Here is a 27,412-nt window from a genome sequence, read left to right as displayed (position 1 = left end):
CCTCTTGGAATCTGTTTATTTTGGGTTTAATTGACGTGCCTAAATTAATATTTTGCCAAATTTGGAGTTAAATTTCCTGTTGTCTTTGAGATCTTTGCAGAAACTCAGTTTCTTTCTATGAAGACTTTATTGCAACATAAGTGAATTAAAGCCAAATTAAAGTCTTTAAGTTTATTGTATGGAAAAGTAGCTGCTGTTTTTAAAAAAAAAAAGGAAACACCAAACCATGGTTGATGTGGGTTTATATAAAATATGTAAGCAGAGTACTTTTAGCATGTTAAAGCTCACATGCTTGTATTTATTGAAAATAGGATTTGTATTGTACATTACAAATACAATAATATGTATCAGAGTCAAGTTCTGGTTTGGGGTATGCTAAAAAGTACAAATAACCATGGTACACAGGCAATTACAAGTTACATGAATGATAATTGCTTGTTATTTTATTTTGCTTCTCTGCTAAATATTGTGTTGTGTAAATAGTTATACTCCCAGTATATCACCTGATACATTGACCTCAGATAAACTTTGTGTTTACTTCCTTTCAGAAAGCAAAATGTTGAACTGAAATTATTTACTGCCTATCTACAGTTTACTATACTAATCAGCTCTAAGTCACCTAAATTTAAGTGTCTCCTTTCAGTCACGCCATAGGGTTCCTGTGCTGGATAAATCCCATGGACTTTGATGAGAGGAGAGCTGCATTTTGGACATCAGTGTTTTCACTTCAATGGATTCTTGTTTAGGAGAACATGGTATAATCTTACATGGGGAAGAATATGAAGGATAAAAGCTCTAGAGACTGTTTACCAAAAAAGATATGGGATATGCAGGATCTGCTGCCTGAAAGGTTCAGATTTGTATTGCCCACATTGTAGTGGAAAGCCTAATTATAGAGTAGGAAGAGGGATGCCTTAATTACTCCTCTTGATTTTATAGAAGAGCCTCAATCATATGAAGGATTTAGGGGTCAGAGAGGCAGAGACAGTGAGGGTAAGTCTGTCACCTTAGAGGTGAAATCCTAAGTCCCAGGAAAGGTTCAAATATGTAGAATATTTTTCCAAGGCCTGCTCCAGTACATGTGACACCACAACTGCCTTTGATTAGAGGGGCATTACTCATTCAGAGTATCTTTCAATGGTCACTTTTGTTATTCTAAGCTAATTTTGAGATCACCTTTTGGCCATGTGAGCGCTTGGTTTTTTTGCTTTAATTAACCTAAAGTATTCTAAAGAAGATCTTAGGTAATGTGGGCTGTTCAGTCATGATTATGTGAAAAGGAAAAAAAGGAACTTATGTAAACATTTGTAATAAGCTATTACAAAAAATAGCTGATTACCTCAAATTTTATTTTAAATAAACAGATTTCTCTAGTCTTTTAAGCAGAGAATGGTTATGGGCTGGATTGTGCTGAATTTCTGCACTGCAAATCATACACTCCCAAGTTCATGTGCCACACAAACGATTTATGATGGCAAAGGTGGACAGATTTAATGCTCAAATTAATCACATGCACACCTTCACCTACTTCTGACTCCATTTTTTTATCTGCTCTTTCTTCTACTCAGTTTATCTTCCTCTCCAGCTCCTGTTAGGTAATGCAACAAGTTCTGGCCTTAAGTACTTTCAAATCAATATGAATCACATATATCTCAACCTTTTGAAGTCATCATATGTTTTAATACTTGCAGATTTCAAGTTTTTAAGACTTTTAAACCTTTTAAACTTTTAAACACATTTTAGGTAACTATTTTTTCCAGAGCCTGGGGTGGGGGAAGTTTTTTTGTTTTAATTATATTTTTTTTCTGTTAGTGTGGTATTAAAACACTATTTACTTTTTCCAGAAATGTCTTACATGAGTCTAGTTCCAGCCAGCAGGACCAATCTTCCTAACTGTTACCATTACAAGAGCAGTAATGCTGTACAGAAGAAAAAACACCATTATGTGTGAACCTGATGCATAAATGGGTTAGAAAAACTTATCAGTAATACACTTGTATGAAAAAATCTTTGGATGGTGGGTTTGTTTCATTCTGAGACAGGTTGGTCTGTCCCCATGTCTGATACTAGATATGTTTATGGATGTGGCTCTGGTTTAATAGAGCAACCCCCCTGCTCTGGGGGAGGCATGAAAGCAAATGAGCAGTGAGCAATGTGAAGGTAATGATAACGAATTATTCAGTTTAGTAAATAGAGGGGCTGGTGAAACTGAGAAGATAAATATAAAATGACCTGGACTTAACTGAAAAACAATCCTAATTAAAATATCCATTTTCATGGAGCAGTTATAACTCAGATAAGTATCTAGTGGTTTGGAGTGTGTGCTAGCAGTTGAAAAAGGAATTATTAGAAAAAGAACAAATAGCAAATAGGATAAAAATAATTAATCCACTGTATAATTCAGTGGCTTGTATATGTCTCGAATACTGCATGTTTTGTTTATTTTGTGTTGAAAAGTCTGTAGCATTCCAAAGGTTTGTGGGAGGATAAAATGGATGAAGAAAGGAATCAGGTTCAGTGGCAGCAGTAGCCAATTCAGAATTCTTCGCTTTGGAAGAAGGATTCTTCACTTTGGACTGAAGGGAGTTGTATTAAAATATGTGTAAAATTAAGGACAGGAAACCGTGGAAAGGCCACTGAAGGATCTAGCAGTGAGCAAAATCAGGTGCCTGAGGAATATAAATTTACCATGTTGTATTTGGTGGTGCTTTCCAGTTTTTCCATGGCCTCAGCACATTTGCAGCTCGTGGATTTCCAAGGTTGGACATAGGTTACAGACATTTAATGAACATCAGAACACTTAAAAAAGGCCTTGGCCACATGTTTCATGAGTCTGACACTTGATACAGTTCTGGTTCTGAACCTTGGAGTCTTCTTCCTATTTCTTGTGTAGGAAATACCCAACTGCATTTTATCTTTATTTCGCAATGTGTGTTAGTGGTTCATTCCATGTCAATGTGTAGCTCTGACACAGTGAGCAGCAGGACATGGCATTACTATTATCAATAGGACAAATGTAATCTTGGAAAATTAATGAAAATAGGGCAAAACTACACACAGAATTATGTACATTGGATTAGAAACACCAGATGAATCAGTGGTCATTATTAGTAATAGGCAGTAGTCTGACTACTATCTATATATATATACTATATATATATACTATATACTACTATCGATATATCTACTATCATTACTAGTCAGAGATTCTCACAGTAAATTGCTGTAAAAGTTTTTGGCCAAAATGTACTCAGAGGTTTGGAGAACATTCTGGAAAGTACCACATTTTTCCTGATTGTTTACATGCTTTGCAGATAAGTTTCTGGCCTAAATTGAAATGTATCTGGACTAGTTATGGCTACTCTTGTATTAAACAAGGAGATATATCCATTTCCAGGGATGTCACTTTTAACTGAGGATAGAGTTGCACACCTGTTTATGGATGTAGGAATTCATACAAAATCCATGTAGGATTTTGTTTTTACTGTCCCAAGTTTTTTTTCATGTTTACATTTTGTCCACAGCAGTTCAGTCTCAAGCTGGGAGGGGATCTGTCACCACTCACTGATTCTTCTGAGCAGTGAGGCCCAGTGGAAGTGTTTCTATTCATCAGGAAAAGTTAATAGAATAACAATCCACAAAAGCTTGAAAAGGGATGAAGTACCTCAGAATCACAGAATAAGCTGAGTTAAAAGGGATCCATCAGGATCAGTCCACCTCCTGGCCCTGCACAGACACCCCAACAATCCCACCCTGTGCATCCCTGAGAGCGTTGTCCAAAAGCTCCTGGAGCTCTGGCAGCCTTGGGGCCATGACCATTCCCTGGGGAGCCTGTTCAGTGCCCCAGCACCCTCTGGGGGAAGAACCTTTTCCTGATATCCACACTAACTCTCCCTTGACAGCTCCAGCCGCTCCCTGGGTCCTGTCCCTGGTCACAAAGAGCAGAGATCAGGGCCTGTCCCTCCTCTTTCCCTCATGAGGAAGTTGCAGAACTGCTGTGAGCTCTGACCTCAGTCTGCTCTTCTCCAGCCGAACACACCGAGTGCCCTCAGCCACTCCTCATTCCCCTCACACCCAATTTAGAAAAATATAAAACACTCCCATTCATTTAATTTAATGAACTTCTAAGTTTTCCTGAATATATTTATTATGATCTACCTTTGGATCAATTCCATTCTCTGAATGCTGCCTCTTAAAGGACCTGGGGCAATAGTTGTGGTAACTAGCAAAGAGGCCCTAGTCCTGACTCACCACATCAGTATATCAACACTTTGAGCACTTTGTTCAAAGAAAGCACACATTTGAGTTATTATGGAAATCAAGAGGTTTCAGGAGATTTGGGGGTAAAGTTGCAGGCAGTGCATGGCAATGTGGAGAGCAAACTGGACCTGTGCCTTGCAGTGCCTCTACTGCTGCTCCTGCTGAGGAGCAAGGGAACTCAAGCCTAAGGCTGCTGCAATTAGGCTGCTGTCATTGGTGTCAGAGCTTGGATAGCACAGAGACACATGGCCTAGTTCTGTTTCATTCACCTGCTGATTAAGTCCTGATAAACCTTCTTTTGGGTTAATTTTAATTTAGGTAAATCCTCAATTTAGCCAGTAGGCAATGCTGTAAACTAATTAATTCCACATCCCCTGAAGTAGCTCAGGAGCTAACTATACTTTGAGCAGCACAGCGTTACCTCCCTGGCTGATGGGTAGGTTTGAGTTGTTTACCAACCTTATCTTGATGCACAAGACAAGTCCTCATTCTGTCTCTTCACACACAGTTCCATGTTGTGAATGTGATGTTGACATTAATGATACTTTTTGCATGTGCATACATTGTGTGGTGCAAATGCTGATTACAGCAGTCTTAGTGCTGCTAAACTCGCTTGCAAACCTCACTTCCCCAAGGACCCTCTGGCTTTTTTCACATACTCAAAGGGCCAGAAAAAAATAAGTCTCTAAGTGAAATGTTCAATTATTTTTATTAGCTGATCTCTTGCCACGTATTAATAGTTGTTATAAATGCAAAGGCAAATTTGGGATAAAATCAAAAAGAGAAATTTATTAATAAACAACAAAGAATAACAATGAGAGAAAAAAACCACAATAAAAATGGTCAGCGCAGCGCTGGGTGGACAGGGTCTACACCCGAGGTGTAGGGTTCCCAAATCCACATCTGAGCGCTCTCAGGATTGGGGTTTTATAGGATTTTTAAGTCCTCAGGCTAAAATTCCAAGCAGGCTCCATTCACCAAGTGTTCTTGATTGCTCGGTGAATTGATTTCCTGGCTTGGAAAAATAGACCTAACCAGTGTCCGGACAGAGTCTCCTCATATGCAAAGAGACTCTGTATGTATTTTAATTTTGGGTTATCAAGGCTGAAGTGATGTGATCCGGGGTTGGTGCCGATGGAAATCTCGGCGGAGTCTCCCCCTTTGTTTCCAGTGATTGTATCTCCAACACTGGTCTGACAGGTGGGCGATTCAGGACTAGCGGCGGATACTTTTCTGAGGCTCGTCTTTGTCGACTTTGATTGTTTCCCAACCGAGATCTGCAGGGACGTTGGTCAGGTCCGGAGTTGGGTTCCTCCTCCGAGCTAGTCCTTTTGTTGTCCTTGATGGCCCTCGTCCTGTCTATTTTCCGAGTTAATGTTCGTTATCTGGGTGTTGGCTACAATCCTTTGCTTTCGGAGAAGAACTCCCGGCCAGGCTTGGGAGGAGGGTTTCTTTCTTTTTACATACACATCTTTGGTTTTTTTATTATTTCAATATATACATCTCATTTATATCTTTACGAATTTTTATTTACACATAATTTATTACATAGTGGAAGAACAACACCTGAAAAGAGGGCAACAGTGGCATTTTGGGGGAAGAGTGACTGATTTTAATGTCAGAAGAGCAAAGTAACATGTCAAATGGTTATTTGCATAGAGCAGGGCATCATCTCCCTCAGACTGTTTTGAATTGGTAAATGGCAAAGGACTGCACACAGGCTTTTCTCCTGCTCTCCTCAGTACCATAACTTCTGTGTCTTTGTGTAGCTGCAAAATCAGCAGGCTTTTATTTATATATTTTTATTTTATTTTTATTTAATTAGCTAGATGCTAGCTTGCACAGAGCAGGTATGAAATGAAAGGGCTGCCTGGCAAGTGTGAAGTGTGTGGCTAGAAGGAGATTAGTGTTGATGAAACAAGGCTGTACCTCAGGAGTAACACAGAAACAAACATAGAGGACACATAGGAACTGTGTTCTGCCTTAGAACTATGTGTGGGGTAGAACAGTCCCTGGGATGTGGACACAGACAACTGATTCTTGGAAAATCTGTTTTATCAGGTGTTATAAATGCAAAGGCAATTTTGGGATAAAATCAAAGAGAAATTTATTAATAAACAATAATAAGTAGAAATAGCGATAAAAACCCACAATAAAAAGATCAGCGCAGCGCTGGGTGGACAGGGGTCTACACCAGAGGTATAGGTTTCCCAAATCCACGTCTGAGCATCCTCAGGATTGGGGTTTTATAGGATTTTTAAGTCCTCAGGCCAAAATTCCAGGCAGGTTCCATTCACCAAGTGTCCTTGATTGTCCAGTGAATGGATTTCCTGACATAGAATGATGACATTATTTCGTGTCCGGCCAGAATCTCCTCATATGCAAAGGAGACTCTGTGTGTTGCAATGTTAGGTTTTTCATGACAGGGTGGTGGAATCCGGGCTGGTGCCGATGGGTATCTCGGCCGGGTTTCCTCCTTTGTCTCACCTGATTGCTTTTTCAACACAGAAATGTTTAAGTCTGGCGAAGTCTTTCTTTTGGAACTTGTCTTTTTCCCACTGATCGGTTTCTCTACCCACTGGAATCCGCAGGGCGTTGCTTGGGTCCGGAGGTAGATAATTTCCCGAGCTAGTTTCATTGTTTTCCTGATGGTCCGTGTCCTGTGTGTTTGTTTGGGTTGATGGGCCGGTTTTGGTTAGTTATCTTGGGCGTTGCTGGCAATCAGCAACTCCTTGGAGAAAAGCCTCATCCTACTTTGAGGAGAGGCTTTTCCATGCTTTATATTTTGTTTTGTTCCTACAAAACATATCTTTCTTATATACACTCCGAATTTTTAATACAACAATAATTTATTACAGTCCCCCACTTAATAATTTATCACATTTAAAAATTCGTTATTTTCACACTTTCTTTTAAAGAAAAGTATCCTTTTCTTACTCCTTTTTCATCATCATTTTTTCTTTGTTTAATTGTCAATTTTAGTGGTCAGCATATGTTCGTTTTCAAATTTTTCTAAGGCCTTTAATGCCTTATCACTCTCTTTCTCTTCTTCTAAAATAAGTAATTTAGAAAGAAGGGCATTTTTATCTTGTGATTTTTCCGGATCTATTGGGAGGGCGGCAATTTGCATTCCTTGCACTACAGATTGTATTAGCCTAATCAGACAAGGAATTAAACAAGGCAAAAAGATGATTCCGGCTATTGAACATCCTATAAAGAATACTAGCTTTTTCCACCAAGCCCCTTGCCCGAAAATTTGGTCCCACCAAGAGGCTTGTAAAATAGAATTCCATTTTTGAACTGGCACATGTGCCACTTTCTTGATTTCCGCAGCTAGTCTCTTTATAGTTTCGCCATAATCATCTATTTCCATGCAACACTCTGATTCATTAAATCTCCCGCACACCCCTCCCTCCTCAGCTAGCAAGTAGTCGAGAGCCAGTCTGTTCTGGTAAACAAAGGCCCTCATTTGAGAATGTTGCCTTGCTAGGAGTTCCAGGGCTTCTGAGGTGTGATTTGAAACTACCTCCATTACCGCTTGCAGTCGAATAAGCCGATTGAGGAGATAAATGGGGGTTCTATAACCCCAACTGCCATCATTCGCCCAAGTGGCCGGACCATAGTATTGTATGATTCTCTCGGCCGGCCATTCCTCCTCGTTCCATTTCTGGCTCCCTCCTGCTATCGGTAATATCTTTTTTAGGTCCCTCTTTTGTCGAGCTAAGGTTTCAAAGAGGGGAGCCCCTAGGGACTTACTTTCATCTTTTGGTAGTGTGAAGAAAAATGGCCGAATTAGTCCGAGTGTGCATGACCCTTTCCACTTCCGAGGTAATTCACTGTATGCCTTTTTCCCGCATATCCAGTAAATTCTATCGGGAGCTTCCCAGTTTTTATTAGTTTTTGCCGGATCCTCCCAATAATCCCTCAGGCCTATGAAAGTATGGAAGGGATTGGCCCCTGGTTTCTTGTTCCAACATAATCCGATAGTCTCTATCCACTCGCAATTGTTTTCCCGATAGGAGATCCAATATCCTTCGGGTGATTCCGGGTGCCAGATTTTTGTTTTCTTTTCTGAGTTTACTGTGAGGGTATTCACACACGGAGTGTATCCTACCAAATCGGTAAACTCTTTTCCCTCCCGGCTAATGCAAAAAGTCCCAATTATTCGGTCATCTATGACCCATCCTTCTGGCCTCCGGGTTGTTTTTGAGAATTTTAATTCTGTCCCTTTTAATATTTGTTCCGGGGTCAATCCCTCTCCTTTCCATGGCCACCTCTCGGCTGATTTTAAGCCACCGCATATCCAGCAGTTGGATATACCTAATTCGGTGGCTATTTCCTGCATTAGATCAACAAACAAGTTTTGGTTGGGGCTGGGTAATTTCCAATTATCGTATTGTCTTTTTAATAATTCATATTGTTCACTGAGAGAGTTTAACCTCTCTTGCTCCAACCTTTTCTTTTTATTTTCTATTTCTTGTCGTTTTAAGTCTATAGCTATTTGCTTTATTTTACTCTCTGGATCTAATCCCTTTTCATCCTTTGAAAAGCAGAACACTGGGTCAAATTGAAGACACGAGTTCTCATCATCTGACTTCAATAGTTCCAAAATTATGGGTTCATTATTGAACGTCAGCCTTGTCTCGTGTTTCACATTTTTCCCTTCCCAGTACAATTTTCCCCCCATCATGCATGGTTTTAAGTTTGCTTCATTGTAGCATGTAGGGTTAACTCGGTGGTATGCCAAAAACGTCGAATGCTTCTTTCCCCCAATCCAGACAGTCTTATTACACTGTTCACAGACCTCGATTGGGGGAATTCCCTTTATTTCTCTTTTGTTTCGGAAGCGGGTCCTTACAACCCCTATTCCTTCTAAGTTCCGAATGGGTTTTTCCTTGATACTTACTCTCGAATTCGAGCACCAGATTTTCTTTTTTGATTTACACAATTCGAACTGAGTGCCGTTTAACCAACAAATACCTGCATGTAGTTCTGAAGGGCACTCGGTCAAGAGCTCGTTTTCTGTGGCAGTCTGACACTGCTCACACTTCCCCTGGGGAACCTCCCCTGGGGGGACCTCGGCCTCTATTTTCTTGATCGAGTACATGACTAGGCTCAGGGACATCAGGATTCCCCACAATTGCATCCCTCTGCCATTCCCTCCGCCCGTACAAAAGTATACGGCGGGGATAACCATCTTCCCGGCAGCAAGGACTGTCTTCAGGGGCCCTTGATGTCCTGATGGCAAACCTCCGCTTGAAGGTTGCCCACCGAGATGCTTTAACTGGTTCAAATCTACAAGGTACTTTTACGGTCCTCCGACACTCAATTTCCAAGGGGTCTGCTTTGCAATCAAGCTGACCCCCTAATCCTTTTTGATAAAACAGGAACCACTCCGGAGAGTCTAGTTCTAAAAGGCCCGCTCGAGTTGCAAGTATCAGGAATCGATTGGTCTGGTCTAACTCCCTCTCGTAGCACCTAGTGCACAATCCTCTCGGTTTATAACCCCTTATGCAATGAGTTACCCAAATCTGCTTACAATAAGCGCACTTAAAATGTACAAACGGGAAACAATAACAATCGCGGATATTGCAACTTATCCTTTCGCTATTGTTCATTTGTGGTGCCTTCGGAGCTTGATTTTCAAATCTCCTGGCGGGGTGGTGATCTTCCACTCGGGGGCTTGGCAATCCGGAACCTTCTTGGCCCGAGAGAAGTGAGTCCACCCTTTCTCGGCCGTTCGTACAGCGGTGTCCGTGGTCAGGAGAACGAGGAAGGGACCTTCCCAATGAGGACTGAGGGGAAGTTTCCTCCACACCTTAATCAATACTTTGTCGCCCGGCTGGATTTTGTGAATTGGAAATCCCAATGTCGTGCTTTGAGGAATCAATCCTTTTTTCCGGAGTTCCTGTAGATTTTTATTTATAGAAATGAGATAAGGTTGTAATTGCACATCCTCTATTTGAGGGTGTGCCACCGGCATCCCATGCCTATATGGCATTCCATATAGCATTTCAAAAGGGGATAAACCGGTTTCAGAATGAGGCATGGTCCGGATGTTTAACAAAGCTAAAGGAAGACATCGGACCCAAGTCATTTTTGTTTCGATTATTAATTTGGACAATTGCGATTTTAATGTTTGATTCATCCTTTCTACCTGTCCCGAGCTTTGAGGGTGCCAGGGGGTGTGATATTGCCATCTGATTCCCAATGCTTCTGACAGTTGTTTAATGATTTTGGAGGTGAAGTGAGTCCCTTGATCCGAATCGATATGGTCTACTATTCCATATCTAGGAATTATTTCCTCTAGTAGAATTTTAGACACGGTTTGGGCCGTAGCCTTTGCTCTGGGAAATGCCTCGACCCAATGTGTCAGTTTATCTACTATCACTAATAAATATTTATTTCTCCCAATCTTTGGTAGTTCCGTGAAATCTACCTGGACTCTCTCGAATGGCCTATACGAAAGTGGCCGGCCACCCCAATTTGTTTGTTTTGAATTGGCACGATTTACTTTCTGGCATATCACGCACCCCTGTACCTCTTGCTTGGCAAGTTCAAAGATTCCTTTACATCCGAAAAATTTTAAAAATTGTTCAGCCAGTGCTCTGGTTCCCCAGTGGGTTTGTTCATGCAATCTCCTGAGTATTCCTCTCGCTATACTTTTTGGAACCAGCTCCCTCCCGTCTGGCAACCACCATTTATTTTCTTTAAAATATCCACCTACCTTCTTGAAATCTTCTTGCTCCTTCTCTGAAGGAAGCACGGACACTTCTGGGGTTTCTTTGGGACTGATCTCGGGAATACTTACCGCCAGTAACGCAGCTCGTTTCGCCTCTTTGTCCGCTAGATTGTTTCCCCTGGTGTGAAACCGCCACCCAGTTTGGTGTCCTTTTACATGGACTACTGATATCTCCTGGGGCTCTCTGATAGCTTCTAAAATTTGTTTAATTATTTCTCCATGTATTAATCTTTTTCCCTTGGTGTTTATTAAACCTCTTTCTTCCCATATTTTTCCGAAAGTATGCACTACCCCAAATGCATACTTTGAATCCGTGAAAATAGTTCCCCTTTTTCCCTTCAGGCCTTTGAGGGCTCTTAAGAGTGCAAACAGTTCACAGGCTTGAGCCGACCAGCATGCCTGCAAGGGACCTGATTCTATGATTTGTTCGGTCTTACCATTTATGATGGCATAACCTGACTTCCTTTTTCCTTCTACCATTTTTGATGAACCATCAATGAACCATTTTTCCCCCCCTTCTAACTCTTGATCTTCCAGGTCCGGTCTTACCTTAGTTTGCAATTCCACTGCTTCAATGCAATTATGCAACAGCTCACCTGTTGGTTCCCCAAACAAAAACTGCGCCGGGTTTTGGGCAGTAGTTGTCCTCAACTCGAGGCCTGGTGAACTAATTAGCATGGCTTCATATTTCAGAAGTCTTGAATCAGTTAGCCATTTCTCGGCTTTTTGTTGTAAGATATTTCTTACATCGTGTGGGGTGTAGACTGTTAAAGAGGCTCCAAAAGTTATCTTTTTTGCTTCCCCAACTAACAGAGCTACTGCAACAATTGCTTGCAAGCAAGTAGGCCACCCTCGACTGACTGGATCTAGGATTTTTGATAAAAATCCTATGGGCTTTTTCTTTTCTGCCCACTCCTGGGTCAGAACTCCTTGGGCTGTTTGTCCACTTACATCAACAAATAGCTGGAATTCTTTATTTGTGTCTGGCAAGGTTAGAACAGGGGCAGTTATAAGTGCAGTTTTCAATTCCTGAAACTTGCTTTCATCCTGAGTGGTCCATTTCACTCTATCTGTGTTTAATCTCTCATACAAAAATTTTACTTTTTCGCTGTATCCTTCAATCCACTGTCTGCAATATCCCAGGAGCCCTAAAAATTGCCTGATTTGTCTTTTCGTTTTTGGGGCTGGGAGCACCAGAATCCCGGCCACTCTGTCAGGATCTAACATCTTTTTCCCCTGAGAAATCCAATGTCCCAGATATTTTACCTCGGGCTCCGTAAACTGCAGTTTGGATTTTGATACTTTCAAACCCTTTTTTCCCAAAAAATTCAACAATGAAATTGTACTTTTTCTGACTTTTTCCTCCATGGTTCCAGCAATTAATAAATCATCTACATATTGTAAGAGCTTTGTCCCTTCCTCTGGAATGAATTCAGTAAGTAATTGTTCCAATGCCTGTCCAAATAAATTGGGTGATTCCACAAACCCCTGGGGGAGGACCGTCCACCTTAATTGTTGGTTTCTGTTCGTGTCCGGATCCTCCCATTGAAAGGCAAAGAAATTCCTACTCCCTTCATCCAAAGGACAAGTCCAGAATGCGTCTTTTAAATCAATTACACTGTACCATACATCCTCGGGTGAGAGTCTGTTAAGTAAAGTATAAGGATTTGCCACTACCGGAAACCTGGTTCGGGTTCTAGCATTTACTGCCCTGAGATCCTGAACCAGTCGGAAGCTCCCATCCGCTTTCTTCACTGCCAGGATGGGGGTGTTATGTTGGGACATGCAGGGTTCGAGGGTACCTCCTCTAAGGAGGTCATCAATTACTAGTTTCAAACCCCTTTTCCCTTCTATCGGGATGGGATATTGTTTTACCCTTATCGGGTCCTCTGGGTTTTCTATTTCAATTTTGATGGGGGTGATATCTAATTTCCCCACCTCCCCTTTTGAATGCTACACTTTGGGATCGATTTCCCTTTCATCTTTCGGAGTTAAATGAAATATCTTTATTACTAATTCAGAATTCTTTACAACAATGTTTATACCCAACGAGACAATCATATCTCTTCCTAACAAATTGTAATCGGCTTCTTCTACTAATAACAAATTTCCTAGGCATATTTTATTTTCAGACTCTATTTCCACATCTTTAATTACAGAAACTTTGAAGGGATCTCCCTTCGCACCGATTACCACTACCTTTTCTTTACTTGCTACGCATCCCCTGGGTAATTTTTGCAGGGTGCTTCTCTCAGCTCCCGTGTCGACCAAAAATTCTATTTCCTCACGATGGGGACCCACTTTTAATTTTATCAAGGGCTCTTTAGCTGTTATCGTCCCCATCTGAAAGAGCCCAAGACTTCCCTAATCTTCTTGAAATACTTTTTCATCTTTTATTTTCTGGCGGCAATTCCGTTGTATGTGTCCTACTTTCTTACAGTAAAAACATTCTGGGGGATCTTTCCGCGGGGCGGAGCCATCCTTCTGTGGCTCCTGCGGCTTTTTCGGCGCTGTTTTAAACTTGCCGTGCGTCTGTTCTTGTTTCTGAGCTTCTTTTACTGCGGTCACTAGTATTTTGGCCTGAAGTTTCTGTTTCTCGTCCTCTCTCCTCATGTAAATCTTTTGAGCTTCCCTCAGAAGCTCTTGGAGACCTTTCTCCTGCCACCCTTCAATCTTTTCTAATTTCTTTCTAATATCCTCCCATGATTTCGCCACGAATTGCGTTTTAAGTAACACTTCTCCTACCGGAGAACTAGGGTCTGTCCCAGAATAGATCTGCAGACTTCGCCGCAATCTCTCCAACCACTCGGTGGGGGATTCCTCCTTCCCCTGACATTCCCCAAACACCTTACTAATATTTTGGCCCCGGGGAACCGCTTCCCTTATTCCTTGCACAATTATATTCCTTAAATCATTCATGCTCCTTCTGCCATCATCTGTTTGGGCGCTCCAACTCGGGCTTACGCTCGGCCACTTTTGGTCGCCTGGCGTTCCCTGAGGGTTTCGCCGCTCCCAGTCTCTGATACCAGCTTGTTTAATCATTTCTCTTTCCTCTTGACTAAACAGAGATCTCAAGATAGCCATGAGATCCTCATATGTATAAATGCTACTGCCTAAAAATTCATCCAATCTCTCTGCTACTCCAAACGGATCATCCAACAATCTTCCCATCTCTTTCTTAAACGCTCGCACATCCCCTGAATTTAGGGGTACATTCACAAATCCAATCACTCCCGGAGCAGTAGGCACTTCCCTGAGAGGGAACATTCTGTGCCTACTCTCATTCTCTTCCCATTCTTCACTCATCTGTCTAGACTTAAACCGAGTCCTGCTTGCGGGGGGGGAATAGGGGTCTTTGAGAGTTTGTTCCTTTATTGCTGATGAAAAATCAGTCGCTACTAGGTTATTATGAAGGATTCCCCTTGCCAAAGTCGGGGAACCTGGCTGGGGCAGCGGGACGGGCAATGGGGGATACGGAGATCCCCTACTTTGCGCTACCATGGTTTCTGGGGAAACAGCGGCGGTTGCGGTTCCCACAGGAGGAGCCAGAGGAGGGGCCACCGGAACCACTGCTGGCGCCGGTTCCCCTGTTCGCGATGTGTGTGCTTCACCTGGTTGTGCCGGCGAGCTCGTGGGAGCTGATGGCACCACTTGATCCACCACGGGAGACCCTGCCGGCCCGTGGTATGGAGGAGGTAAATGATCAAGGGGCTCCCAGGTTTCTGTTTTTGTTTCACTTTTTAGTTTCATCGGAAATAGTCCTACTCTGGCCTTTAGCCAGAGTCGGGCATATTCCTGTTCCTCGGAGTCCGAGGAAACCTTGCTCTCTACATAAGAGAGTAACTCATTGCACGTCCACTTTTCAAATGTTCCTAATATTGGCCAAGTGAGATGGGGCCTCAGTTCCTGTTCACCCCAAACCTCGGCACAATAGTAGATCATTTTTGCCTTGGACTTCTTTTTCCTCTCCGGGCAATTTTCCCAATCTTTTAACAACCAACCTAAAGGACTTTCTGGTGGGATGTCTAACAATTCCTTCGTTTCTATGGAAGGGTTTTTCTTATCTACTGGCTTTTGTATTTTACTCTTTTTCTGTCCCATGGTGAAGAAAAAAACAAGAGTCTTACCTAGTACTCTGCGTTGTGTTTGTGGTTTGAGAGTCAAAAAGTCTGCTAATACTCACCTTCGCGGTTTGCTGTTCCGGGGTTTTTCTTAGCGCTTTGATCTCTCCTTCGGACCTCTCCTGGATCCTAATTGCTAGAAGAGTTTACTCTTTCCCGAGCTCTACTGGACGTCCTCTTCCTCTTCCAGCCCTTTTTTGATCGGTCTCCCAGAGCACCCCTTTGGCCCCAGGTTTTACAAACGCGTAGAGAGACCTCTCACACCGATTCGCTTCCTCCGTAGCCGGCCAATTCCCTCGCGGGAGGATGGAACCGCGACTTTTGGAGTCCGCACTCGCTCCGTGATCAGATCACGTCTCACACACGCTTGCCCAATCACCCCGCTCAACCTCGCAGTACTTACAGCAATTTTCTTGCGAGGATGTCTTCGTGCACAACTGACTTTTTATGAGCTACCAAGCCGCGGCTTCTTTTCCCGAGCTCTTCTTGGATCCGTATCCTCTTTTATTGTGGTTTTTACCTTAGCCTAAATTTGGTTCGGGTGTCGGAGTGAACTGCGGAGGTTCTCGGCTTCCCAGGCCGCTGAAATCAGCGGGGGTACCCCCCTGGATAGCGAGGTTCTCCCACAGTTTTTCCGATCCGAGTCACGGCACCAATCTGTTATAAATGCAAAGGCAATTTTGGGATAAAATCAAAGAGAAATTTATTAATAAACAATAATAAGTAGAAATAGCGATAAAAACCCACAATAAAAAGATCAGCGCAGCGCTGGGTGGACAGGGGTCTACACCAGAGGTATAGGTTTCCCAAATCCACGTCTGAGCATCCTCAGGATTGGGGTTTTATAGGATTTTTAAGTCCTCAGGCCAAAATTCCAGGCAGGTTCCATTCACCAAGTGTCCTTGATTGTCCAGTGAATGGATTTCCTGACATAGAATGATGACATTATTTCGTGTCCGGCCAGAATCTCCTCATATGCAAAGGAGACTCTGTGTGTTGCAATGTTAGGTTTTTCATGACAGGGTGGTGGAATCCGGGCTGGTGCCGATGGGTATCTCGGCCGGGTTTCCTCCTTTGTCTCACCTGATTGCTTTTTCAACACAGAAATGTTTAAGTCTGGCGAAGTCTTTCTTTTGGAACTTGTCTTTTTCCCACTGATCGGTTTCTCTACCCACTGGAATCCGCAGGGCGTTGCTTGGGTCCGGAGGTAGATAATTTCCCGAGCTAGTTTCATTGTTTTCCTGATGGTCCGTGTCCTGTGTGTTTGTTTGGGTTGATGGGCCGGTTTTGGTTAGTTATCTTGGGCGTTGCTGGCAATCAGCAACTCCTTGGAGAAAAGCCTCATCCTACTTTGAGGAGAGGCTTTTCCATGCTTTATATTTTGTTTTGTTCCTACAAAACATATCTTTCTTATATACACTCCGAATTTTTAATACAACAATAATTTATTACATCAGGGCAGAGTAAATAAATAAGTGCTGTTTGAATTAAGCTCTCTGTGATAGTTTGGCATTTAGGAAAAAAGTGGGAAACATCCACAGAAGCGATTTATCTGACAGAGGCTGCTGGGAGTTTCTTCTCTGCTTGAGATCAGGCCAATAGCTGGCTAGTTCTGAGAATTGACAGCATTTTGGACCACTGAAAAGTGAGATCACTTTGTGAATACCACCTTTTAAACCGAAACACAGGAACTTTGGGCTTTTTTCTTTCCGGTCTTGAAAGGTAACAGAGCTGTGGTGTGGCTGGCCCGCTCCCCCGCGGCCTATGCAGCCTGGGAAGGAGGGGGGCTGGGCCAGAGCCCAGCAGCTCTCGAGCAGGGGATGGGGACTGTGGGGTGTCAGGAGCCCCTTTCCAGAGGGGCTGAGCCCCCTCGGGAAGCCCACTGAGCCCTGTACAGTGGCGCTGCCAGGCTAGGCCAGCCCCTGTCTCAGCTGAAATTCTGCCACTGCTGGGATTCACCAGAGACTGCCAAGTAGGGGGAGGGGAAGCCGTCGGCCCACAGCGTGCTGCCTCTGAGTGCTAGCGTGGCTGCTGAGATGCTCGCCACCCTCCCCTAGCACAGCCACTGAAAAAGCCTCCATCACAAACAGCCCCAGCCGCTGCCCCAGCAGAGATCACATGAGCATCCACAATATCTGGGCAAGATTTAACCTTTTCACCACCCAGATGAGACCTGCAGACTTAATTCCCTCTACAGAGAGAGGAAAGTGAGAGTGATCAACATGTAAAGAGACAACATGAAACATCAGGGTCAGTAAAGGAAGGAGTCAGCCTCAGATAGAAGGAGAATGAGGAGATGCTTTAATAAGCTGAAATACTCTTTTGGGAAGGCCATGGAGATGGACAATAATGTTTTGAATGACTCCTTTAATTCATGAAAGAATATTGGGGCGGAATGAGCTATTCAAACTGTGAATCTGAGCAAAGGTATCCATTGATGAAGCTAAGCAGATAGTGGAGTAGCTGTAATCCCATGAGATGCTGGAACAGAGATAGAAAAGTGAGAGTTGATGAAGACCCTTTGCCCCAAGGGAGAAAAGGAGAAAACCTCTGTTCCCAGAGATGATCATAGAAACAGATGAAGAGAGCCTTTGCCTTTGAATTACTCATCCTTAAAATAATACCCCTTGAGTTCATGGCCCATGAACACACCTTAGAGTGATGTGAAAATGGAAGAAAAACATGATGGCAGAGTTTTTTCTGGGTGGCTGCCAGACATGGAAATGAAAAGTCACAGGAAACTTTTTCTTGTGGAGAACTCTCCACGGAATAACAAGAGAAAACTCCTCTCCCATAGAGACTGATGAAAAGACTATTGTATGGTTGGTACTGCTTTAACATCCCAGGTTTTGTCTCTATGGTGTCAGTTGGGAAAGGAAAAGGTTGGGGGGGGCAAGGGGAGAAAAGGTTTCTGAAAGTTTTATTCTGGTTTCTTATTCTTGTACTTCTGTTAATAAACTTTCTTTGTTCCTTTTTAGTTTTGAGCCTGTTTTGCCCTTCTCCTAATCCATATCTCACAGCAAGAAATGAGTAAGTACCCTGCTGATTCTAGCTAGAGCTAAAACCACCACACTGTCTGTGCATTGTGGATTCGTTCTGTTGCTCAAGAAGCAGGAAGTAAAATAGTTCTCACCAAAACAAGCATTTTGCACAAAGAAAATCAAATGGAAAATGAACGCATTTACGGTTGCCCAGTGTGTGGTGCTGAAATTTATTTGGATTTGTATCAGTTGCATTTAAAACACAAAGACTCTTTGGTACCTAATCCAGAAATAAGTTACATCAAAGAACTATATACTGTTGGAAAAAAAAAAGAAAATTAAAAAAAGAAACATTTTTGTAAACAGACTTCAGATCTTCAAATGCAGTTTTCAACTTAATTATCAAAACCAATGTCCAGTAAGATAGGCACTCCCAAATCATGTTGTATCACAGAAGGAACAAGTCTGGAGTCAAATTTTTGGTTGTTTTCTTATGATGTGTTTTTAGATTTCTTATATATTCAGTTTCTTGCAAGTTTGTTTTTTGTTTTTCTCTTCATATTATCTTGGGTAAAATTTATAATTCAGGTTTACAAAGTTCATATCCCCTTGGAGCAAAGAAAATAAATAAATTATGAAGTAGAGTTGGTTGTCAAACAATGGGTCTGACACCTGACTCTGTGAAGCCATGTACACCTTGCCCTCTGAGAACTAAGTTCAGCTCTGGCACTGTGTCAGAACTTTCCTGTTTCCAAAAACCCCATGTTTACAAACCTTCCAGTTGTAAACATAAACTGATGGGAGCACCCATTCAGAATTTCCCACCAATTGGTTGGTGCATGTTTGTTGATAACTGGATATTATTCTTCACGTGGACTCAGAATTCATAGATAAAACTGTCTGCCATCTTGCTGAGTTTCATTTTCTCATTAAATATCTCCTGAAACCTAATATTCTGCTTTGGAGTGAAGTAGTTCTTCCAATCACCAACAGCACCTAGGAAAGCAGGAACAGAAAGAACAGTGAAGTGAGCAATATGTGGAGCAGAAAATTATTTATAAACCAGCCTGATTTTGTTAATGCTGCAGTTGATGCAGATTATTAATATATTCTTAACCATAGTCACTGTGGTGGGTCAGGATCAGAATTGTTCTAGTGAGACTCTGGTGGAAGGTGCTGGATCATCACCATAAAGGCTGATGAACCCTCATCCTCAGAGTTGATTAGCGCCAGCAACACAAGTGGTGGAGGAAGAAAAGCAGCTTTCCAAGGTGGAGTTACAGCTCCCAGTCATCTGGGCAGAGGGACATCTTGCCATGCTTTAGTGTACTGTAGTTAAAAGTCTCTGCCTGGGTTTTCTCACAGTCAATAGAGGAAATTATAGAATCATAGACTGGTTTGGGTTGGAAAGTCAGTTTTGGTTGAATATCATCCAGTTCAACCCCCCCCCCCGCCAGAGCAGGAACACCTTCCACTATCGCAGGTTGCCCAGAGCCCCATCCAACCTGGCCTTGAATGCTGCCAGGGATGGGGCAGCAACAGCTGCTCTGAACAACCTGTGACAGGACCTCAGCACCCTCACAGGAAGCAATTTCTTCCTTATATCCAATCTAAACCCACTTTCTGTCAGTGTGAAGCCATTCCCCCTTGTCCTGTCACCCCAAAAAGTTTCTCTACTGCATGGTCTTGTAAATAGTCTAAAAAATCATAGGTTCATGAAACAGTTTGGGTGGGAAGGGACCTTTACAGATAATTGTAGTCACCATCTAAACTTATTAAATGAGTGGTAGCCCAAAAGCCACTGGCAAAAGATTGCTAAAAAAGGAGCCCAGAATGGCCTGACAAATTAAAACCCCCCTCACCCCTGCTTCTAATTTCTAGGATTTTTTATGGATGACATGTCCAGCTATGTAAGTGGGCAGTTATATACTTTGAGGTGGCCATGGACACTGGTGATCAGAAAAGTGTTTCAACTGTTACCCAGTTTAAGCAAAAAGGAAATTTTTCTTTAAACCAATACATTTTTGTGAGACAATGCTTATAGTCTCCACCCATGAGCATGCTCTAAAGACCCTGCATCCCAAACCTGACTAAAGTAGTCATCCCATTTTCTGACTAAAATAGTATTCAGTCACAAAGGACAGGAAAAGGGAGCCTGAAGCATTAAATGTATAAAAATCTTCTGTAAACTGGCTGAAACTAAACATCTGGGATTTGCATAGGTACTACATAGAAGTGAAAATGTTGGGATTTTTTCCAAATTCATCATATCTTTGACAAAGTTCACTGACTTAGAAAAATACATCTTGTTTATATGTTTCTTTTTTATGGACAGATTGTATGTTGCCATTTGTTTCTGCTGACAAATTCATGATGAAAACCATCATGAATTAATGGAGGGTAACATTTCTCTGTTTATTAACTGAAACAATTCTTAGTTTTAAACCGTCAATTGTTGTTTGAAAATTAACTGAATCAAAATAATCAAAATCTATGTAAAAACAGTGGGTTTGATTTACTTGTTATCCAAACCAGTGGAAGCTTCTGAAATGCCAGGAGCAAAAAAACAGCTCCTGAGGGTATTTCAAAATCACATCTGAGCTGAAAACTGTAGAAAATTTTCCAAGGTCTGGAAGTTACCTATGACCATTCTTTTGTTGTTGTCAGCATATTTCTTCCTCAAGAATATTTTGGTAAGATAAGGGGTGATAAGAGCAGTCTCATTCAGAAGGAATGTGTCTGGCTCTTTCAGATTCTATTCAACTAAATGGCCTTGGCAGGTGATACCAGAGAGACATGTTCATGTAAAAACTTCATGTAAAACACTGAAGTGGTCAACTTTCAGAAAAAAGACAGATAAAGAGTAATGGTGGGTGAACTCTTCCTTTTGGCTCAACAGCTCCAACGGAGCAATAGCCATGCTGTAGTTCAGACTCGTCTGTGCTTCTCTAGCAGAAGTCTGAATTTGCAGCCAGAGAAGTTAGGATGAAATCTTTAAGAAGGCTTCAGATCAAAGAATCTTGTCATGACTTCCCAGGGCTGACCGAAAGGCTCCAGGAAAGACCTGCACTCTGGTCTTTGTTTAGATTCCCACTCTTTCTTCTGTATGAGGCATAAAGGAATTTACCTTTTCGGAAAATCAGTTTCCTGTTCGATGTCAGAGCACACACGGTGTGGCTGGGATCACTGTTCTCCTTTTCTGTGTCATTCTTCATCTCTGAGAATGAGGACTTCTTGCAGATGTCTTGGATGTCATTGTCACTGATGCTTAAACTCAGGAACAAAGTAATTTTCTTTACAACCTTAGGGAGATCCTAAGGTATAAGAAAAATACAGCTTTTATGTTTCTGGGCTGAATATCAGACTTTTAGCTGATTTGAAAATGATCCCTTTTATTACATAATGAGTTTGTTACACATTAATTTGCTTTCAAGCAAAGCTAAATATGTCATTAGATTGTGCAGATGACAGGTACAGTAAACCTGATTCTCCTCGTAGCCATATTCACAGAAATTAATAAGTACAGAGTATGTCATATCACACACAGTCACATTGTCAATGTTTTACCTCCCAGTTCAGATAAAATGTTGTCTCTCAGAATTATTTCACCTGGAAATAGACGAATTCTCAAAGCCTACTCCAAGGAGCTTATTTCATTGGACATGCTATATCTAGAGATCTGACAAGTGACTTGGCATCCCAAATGGTTTGTTTATATTCCTAATAGTTGAATTATTTTTTCCCCCAAAAAATGAACAAATCTATTTTCATGGAGACACTAGAAAGTGTTTTCTATTCGCCTAAAAATTCCATTCTCTGAAAGCTAAGGTATGTTGATATTTTAATTTTTCCTTTTTAAGAATAGAGAAGTTTTCCCTACCCCTCCAGCCTCTAATTTTCTTTATTGTTGGGAACACAAGTCCCAAATGTGATTAGTTTTGTTGTCTTACATCACGTTTTGAAAATTTCACCTGAAATGTCAGACATAGCAAATTAACGTGTGGCCCTCAACAGATGTCTTTGGTTGGTCTTTCCATAGGACGAAAAAAAAGAACCTTAAATTCTGCCTGAGCCTGAGGAATATTGTCTGAGTCCCATTCCACATCTAAGAAATGTGACTCTCACAAGATTTGATATTTATGTAACTTGTATAGTCAGAATTATTGACTTAATACAAAATTCCATACACATGAAAACTACACCCAAAGATACATATTCACATTTTCCTTCCTTCTCCCTTTTCATTTTAACTTTCTCTTTGATGTTTTAATGATGCTAATTTACAAGTAACGCCTTCTGCACCAAGAACAGAGAGCATATTTACCTTCTTCATGTCTTCATAGAACAAAAAGAGGATGTTTTTATCATCTTCATGTTCTTCCCAGCTTAGGAAATGATCAAACCAGGATCCACAAACAACTGAAAGGAAAACCCATGTAAAATATATCCAGATAAACTTTCTTCTGAAATAGCTGTAATGCTACCTCACACATTTAGGGGAATGATCCCTTCATAAAATGCATCCCATATTCCTCTAAAACAGAGGCAGCTCTTTGTGTCAAGTGTCACAAGTTCACAAAAGTAACTTCTAAAGAGGTTCCATTCTTGCTGGAATTTGTTTTCCTACCAGATACTATTCTGCCATATGATTCTGTAGTGGAAGCAGGCTACTGATCTAAGGAAAGGCCGATAATGAAGTAAAATGTAGCGGCCTAACAAGATCTGAACATTTCACAGATGACTGACTGCATGTCTGTGCTTGCAGAGATATGATCACCTCAGCAGAAGATGAACAGTCTGGTAAATGGAGCACACTGTTTTTACCTCTCTTTCATCCCAGCAGAAGGGAAGCTGTATAATTTTTAAACACTGAAGAATTACTTAAAGAACTCATGCAAATGCCTCATTCAGCCAGTGACACAGATAAAAGGGTTTGTAGCTGACTTGTTTTGTCTGAATGCCCCATTTGGTAAACCATGGGAACACAGCTAAATTTCAGCTTTCTTTTAAAAACCAAAATTCTGACCTCTCCCTTTCAAAGGCATGATGAAAACCTCTTGCAGGGCAATGAAAAGAGGCTTGAGCAGAGAAAGCTCAGCCAGCATTCCCCAGAACTATGACTTTGCTTTATAATCACCACCACCAGAAAATTCTAATCTTGTAATGGGCATAATTTTAGTCACAAACTGTGAGTTGTAATTAAGTATAAATTATAATTAATAGCTATAAATAAGCTGAATGCTCCAGTCTGTATCCCTCTCCAGCACATGAAGCAGTTTCTAAGTGCAAGGCATGTGTGCTCCACAGTGTGCAATTAAACCGTGCTCTGCTGGCCAGGTACTCCGGGGATGAGGCCAGTGATAGCACAGTTCTGGTGGCTTCAGGAGAGCCTTGGAGACTCCAGAGAATTCATTACAGTGTGTCCTAACCCTTATTTTGAACTGATATTATCTCTGCAAGAGTACTGCAGGATTTGGATCAAGCAGCACAACCTTGAAATGCTTCTACTAGGAGCAAAAATTACCACCTTTCCCTCCACATCATCTCTCACCTAAATTTCTCTTGTAACCAACATAGTTATCTATCTATGCCACACATAAGCACTTGGGAAACAGAAGGTGGCTAATAAGTTATGGGGAAATAGGAGGTAATTTTAAAATTTAATCATTGAATCATAGAATGCTTCAATTTGGATGGGACTTTAAAGATCATTTAGTTCCAACCCCCCTGCCATGGGCAGGGACACCTTCCACCAGAGCAGGTTGCTCAGAGCCCCATCCATCCTGGCCTTTAATAGAATTCTCTTTTCTTTTTTTCCCTATTGTATGTTCAGAGTTGATTCTAACGAGCCAAGATCCTGCAAATCACTGAAGCATGGGCCTTAGGGCTGCTCTGGACTGTGGAAGCTTCTGAAATGCCAGAAGCAAGAAAACAGGTCCTGTGAAAACACCAGATCTGAGAAAGAGCCTGGAGGAGGCAGTAAAAAAATTGACTCTTGGAGCTCTGATGTGAGCCTGTGATGACTGCAGCGGCACTTTTCTTTCGGAGTTTTCAAGGTGATCAATCATTATTGCTGTTATCATCACTGTGGTGACATATGTCCTCAAAGGAGTAATAAAACACTAAAAATGGGAGTGGACAACGTGAACAAGGTCCTGTTGCCAGCTGCCATCCCACCACTTCTAAAAAATCTCCCTCTTGTCCTTGGTCTTTGGACCCCATTTCTGAGAAAACACATCAGACAGAGTGTGCAAAAGGGCTTAAGAAACAGGTCCAGGCTCCTTTGTTGGGCTGTCTCCCAGCCTGGAGAAGACACCAGACCTGCAGTCACAGCTGTCCCTGCAACCTGGTCACAGTCCCCTCATGTGTTCTGTCACCAGACACAGCCCAGCTTTCCCAGAGCAGCAAAGAGCAGTAAAAACCTGCAAAGAGCTGTGCTGGATTGATGCAGCTCCTTCTCAGAATGACTCCTTGCAGGGCTGAAGAGAGCATCCTATTATTTGCTGTTGTTTAGCTTGGCATTAAGATGTATGTCCACCAACCCCATATGAATAAGGAGTTCAATAAGGAATTTTCATACCATCCAAATTTCTTAAGTCTTTCTGTGCATAATAAACTGACATGAGCAACAAAGAGAAAACATTTACCCTTACCATTGCCTTTTAAGAACAGGTCAAAGAAAGCAGTCCAGGTGTCTACAGTAGGAAGGTTTGGGTTATCTCTGTAGTAATGAAACATGGAAACTGCAGTGTCTTTTGGATTTCTGCTAATGTAGATCATCTATAAGTGAAGAAAATGTAGTTATTAACAATAATATCCTCCCGTTATTTTAGAGGAGCTCTGTGTGTAAATAGAGCATTGTCATAGGCTGTTTGCAGTGTCAAAACCCCTTTAGGATTCCTCCTTCAGTGACCGTGCCATTAAATTAGAAATCTCTTCTTAGTAAGGAGTCCATGGTGATTAGTAAACAATTCCATGTGGTCAGAGATGGGTAATGTTTATGTTTTATGAAAGAGCCTGTGTTAACTTTGAGTCAGTACATTATCTCATATCTCTCACATCTGAAAGCTAATTAACATTCAAAGGGTAGCTGCAAAACGTAAATTTTGGCCTTTCATTCAAAACAGCTGTGTTCCAAAAGTCTGGATCTGAGTGATCCTGAAATTTTTGACTTTGAATATAAAATCTGAGACCCAGAGCTTATTTTTTAAAGATCTTCCACATTAGCATGGGAGGAACTGGTTTAGCAGGTGTCCCTGCCCACGGCATGGGGGTTGGAACAAGATTATCTTTAAAGTCTCTTCCAATCCAGGTAATTCTGTGATTCTGTGAACTCAAAACTGTGCTCTGAATCTGCCTGCCACATTTAATTTCTCCTCTGTTTGCCCAATACCTTTATGGTCTCTTCAGAAAGCTCCAGCAGGAGGGTCAGAGTACCTTTAATCCCAGAGCAGCCTGTGAGTATCCAGGATTTTCTAAGACAGTAGGAAATGGGGTCATGAGTATACCCCCATTACTAATGAGAGATTTCTGACTGAAAGATGTTGATGTCCTATTTTGTGTAGTGCCTGGTGTAGAAGTCACCCCATGGGACCAGTGGGGCAGGAGCAGAACCTAATCCCTAGTCCAAGTCTCTGCTCATGTGCCTTCCACTGGTGGTCAGCTGTGTCTTCAAAATTCACAGCAAAACACTTCTAACAACTGCAAATTATTCAAAAATTACTAAGGATCAGCAGGACAAAACAGATTCCTAGCAGACTTTCTACATATTTTACTGCTTTGATATCATTTTTGCCTTACCTTGCATTTCTTATTCTTAAAATTTGGAGGCAACATGTTGTAGTCTAAATGTGTTGGGATGATTCTCTTTGATGAGAGTTTATTCAGCTCCTCCAGTCGGGAAATGTCTCCAAATTCAATGGGAGATGTTATTGTGACTTGAGTATTGTAAAGCTTTGTTATAACTCCTGCAAGCCAGTGAGTGCCTAAAGAAGAATAATTTTAAGAAAACAGAACAAACAACAACAACAACAAAAAAGGATGAATATTTATTACTGTGAAACATGCATTTTTCATACAGAAACACCTTGCTAGCAAACAAGTTATATTTCTAATCCTCCAGATTCAAGAAGCTTTACATGACTAAATAATCCCATTGACTCCAAATATATAAACACTGAAAAAAAATTAGGGCTATATTTGAATTACAATGTAACTCTGAGAGAAGTGTTAATATTGGTACCAAACTCATCCCATTAGACAAACTGCTGTCAGCTGAGACGTAGCTATATTGCTTTTATAATTTAGTTTAGAATAACCTGTTTGTTTGGGGTTTTTTTCCTTACAATAATTTGAGTCTGTTTTATTTCTGAAAGTACTGATTGAGCTCCCCCTAGGTGTATGCTCCTCTGTGCAAGAGAGGTGGGTGGAGAGGGGATAAGAAATTAATAAATCTACAGTCAAGAGCCACACAAATAACTTCATACCGTTCTTGACTTGCTCATAATTGAATGTAGCAAGTCCTCAAGAAAATCTTTCAAGTACAGATTTTACTTAAAGCTTAGGAATATATACTTGCTTTACAACATGAAAACACCTGAGATTGTTTTCAATTACAGAACCAAAATGTAGGGAAATTACCCATGTTTCTTGTAATATGAATTTTTACTGACAGAATAATATATTCACATACTTAAACATCCTCTACTGTTTCTTTCACACAGACATCTCCCAAGTAGTTTAAGCAGGGAACATGAAACACAAAATTAAGAGTTCTTGCAACATTGAAAGCTAGAACTTACCAGATTTGGGATAGGAAACCAAAAGGACATCATCTTCTCTAGCATCAAAAGTATCCAAGGATTTTAAAAGTTCTGGAGAAGACCTGGTGGTAAAGGGAATCCCCTTAAATGTGTGCAGGAGCTCTGGCTCGCCGGAGTTGGACATGGTTGCTTAAGTCTTGGGTTCCTGAAAATCAGATAACAGGGATAGGAGAAAGATTTAAAAGTCACTTTTTAGTCAGGTGGTTCAAAGTGACAAATTGAGACTGAGCAGCACAAACCTCATGCTTATATACTTTGCCACAATGCCCTATCAGATACTGATTTTTTTTTCAGGTGGTTGATAAAGGCAACTGAAATATTAAAGCTAACTTAATAAATAACCAAAATGCCGCGTCATGAAAAATCCATCCCATTTGTAATTTATTGGCTCTCCAGATAAAGATATGAGGTAATGGTCAAAATGTAATTGTGAAAAATAATGAGAATGAACATTATATGATGGCTTAAAATATTCTTAATGTGATT

The 27,412-nt window shown here is 41.4% G+C and overlaps 1 protein-coding gene across 1 annotated transcript; it reads right to left on the bottom strand.

Moving 5' to 3' along the window:
• Positions 1–18,981: 18,981 nt before the first annotated feature.
• Positions 18,982–27,061, bottom strand: LOC131592140 (sulfotransferase 6B1-like). Its single transcript, XM_058863441.1, has 6 exons — positions 26,906–27,061; positions 25,905–26,089; positions 24,758–24,884; positions 22,429–22,523; positions 21,232–21,418; positions 18,982–19,100 (listed from the first exon to the last, which is right to left on the bottom strand). Exons 1-6 carry the CDS (start codon positions 27,048–27,050, stop codon positions 18,982–18,984), a joined length of 858 nt encoding a protein of 285 aa, XP_058719424.1. The 5' UTR covers positions 27,051–27,061.
• Between the last annotated feature and the right edge of the window lie 351 nt (positions 27,062–27,412).

The sequence above is a fragment of the Poecile atricapillus genome, chromosome W (genome assembly GCF_030490865.1).
Source record: "Poecile atricapillus isolate bPoeAtr1 chromosome W, bPoeAtr1.hap1, whole genome shotgun sequence".
NCBI classification, from domain to species: Eukaryota; Metazoa; Chordata; class Aves; order Passeriformes; family Paridae; genus Poecile; species Poecile atricapillus.
The sequence above is the reverse complement of the archived record's forward strand: the minus strand, read 5'-3'. Positions and strand labels throughout refer to the sequence as shown.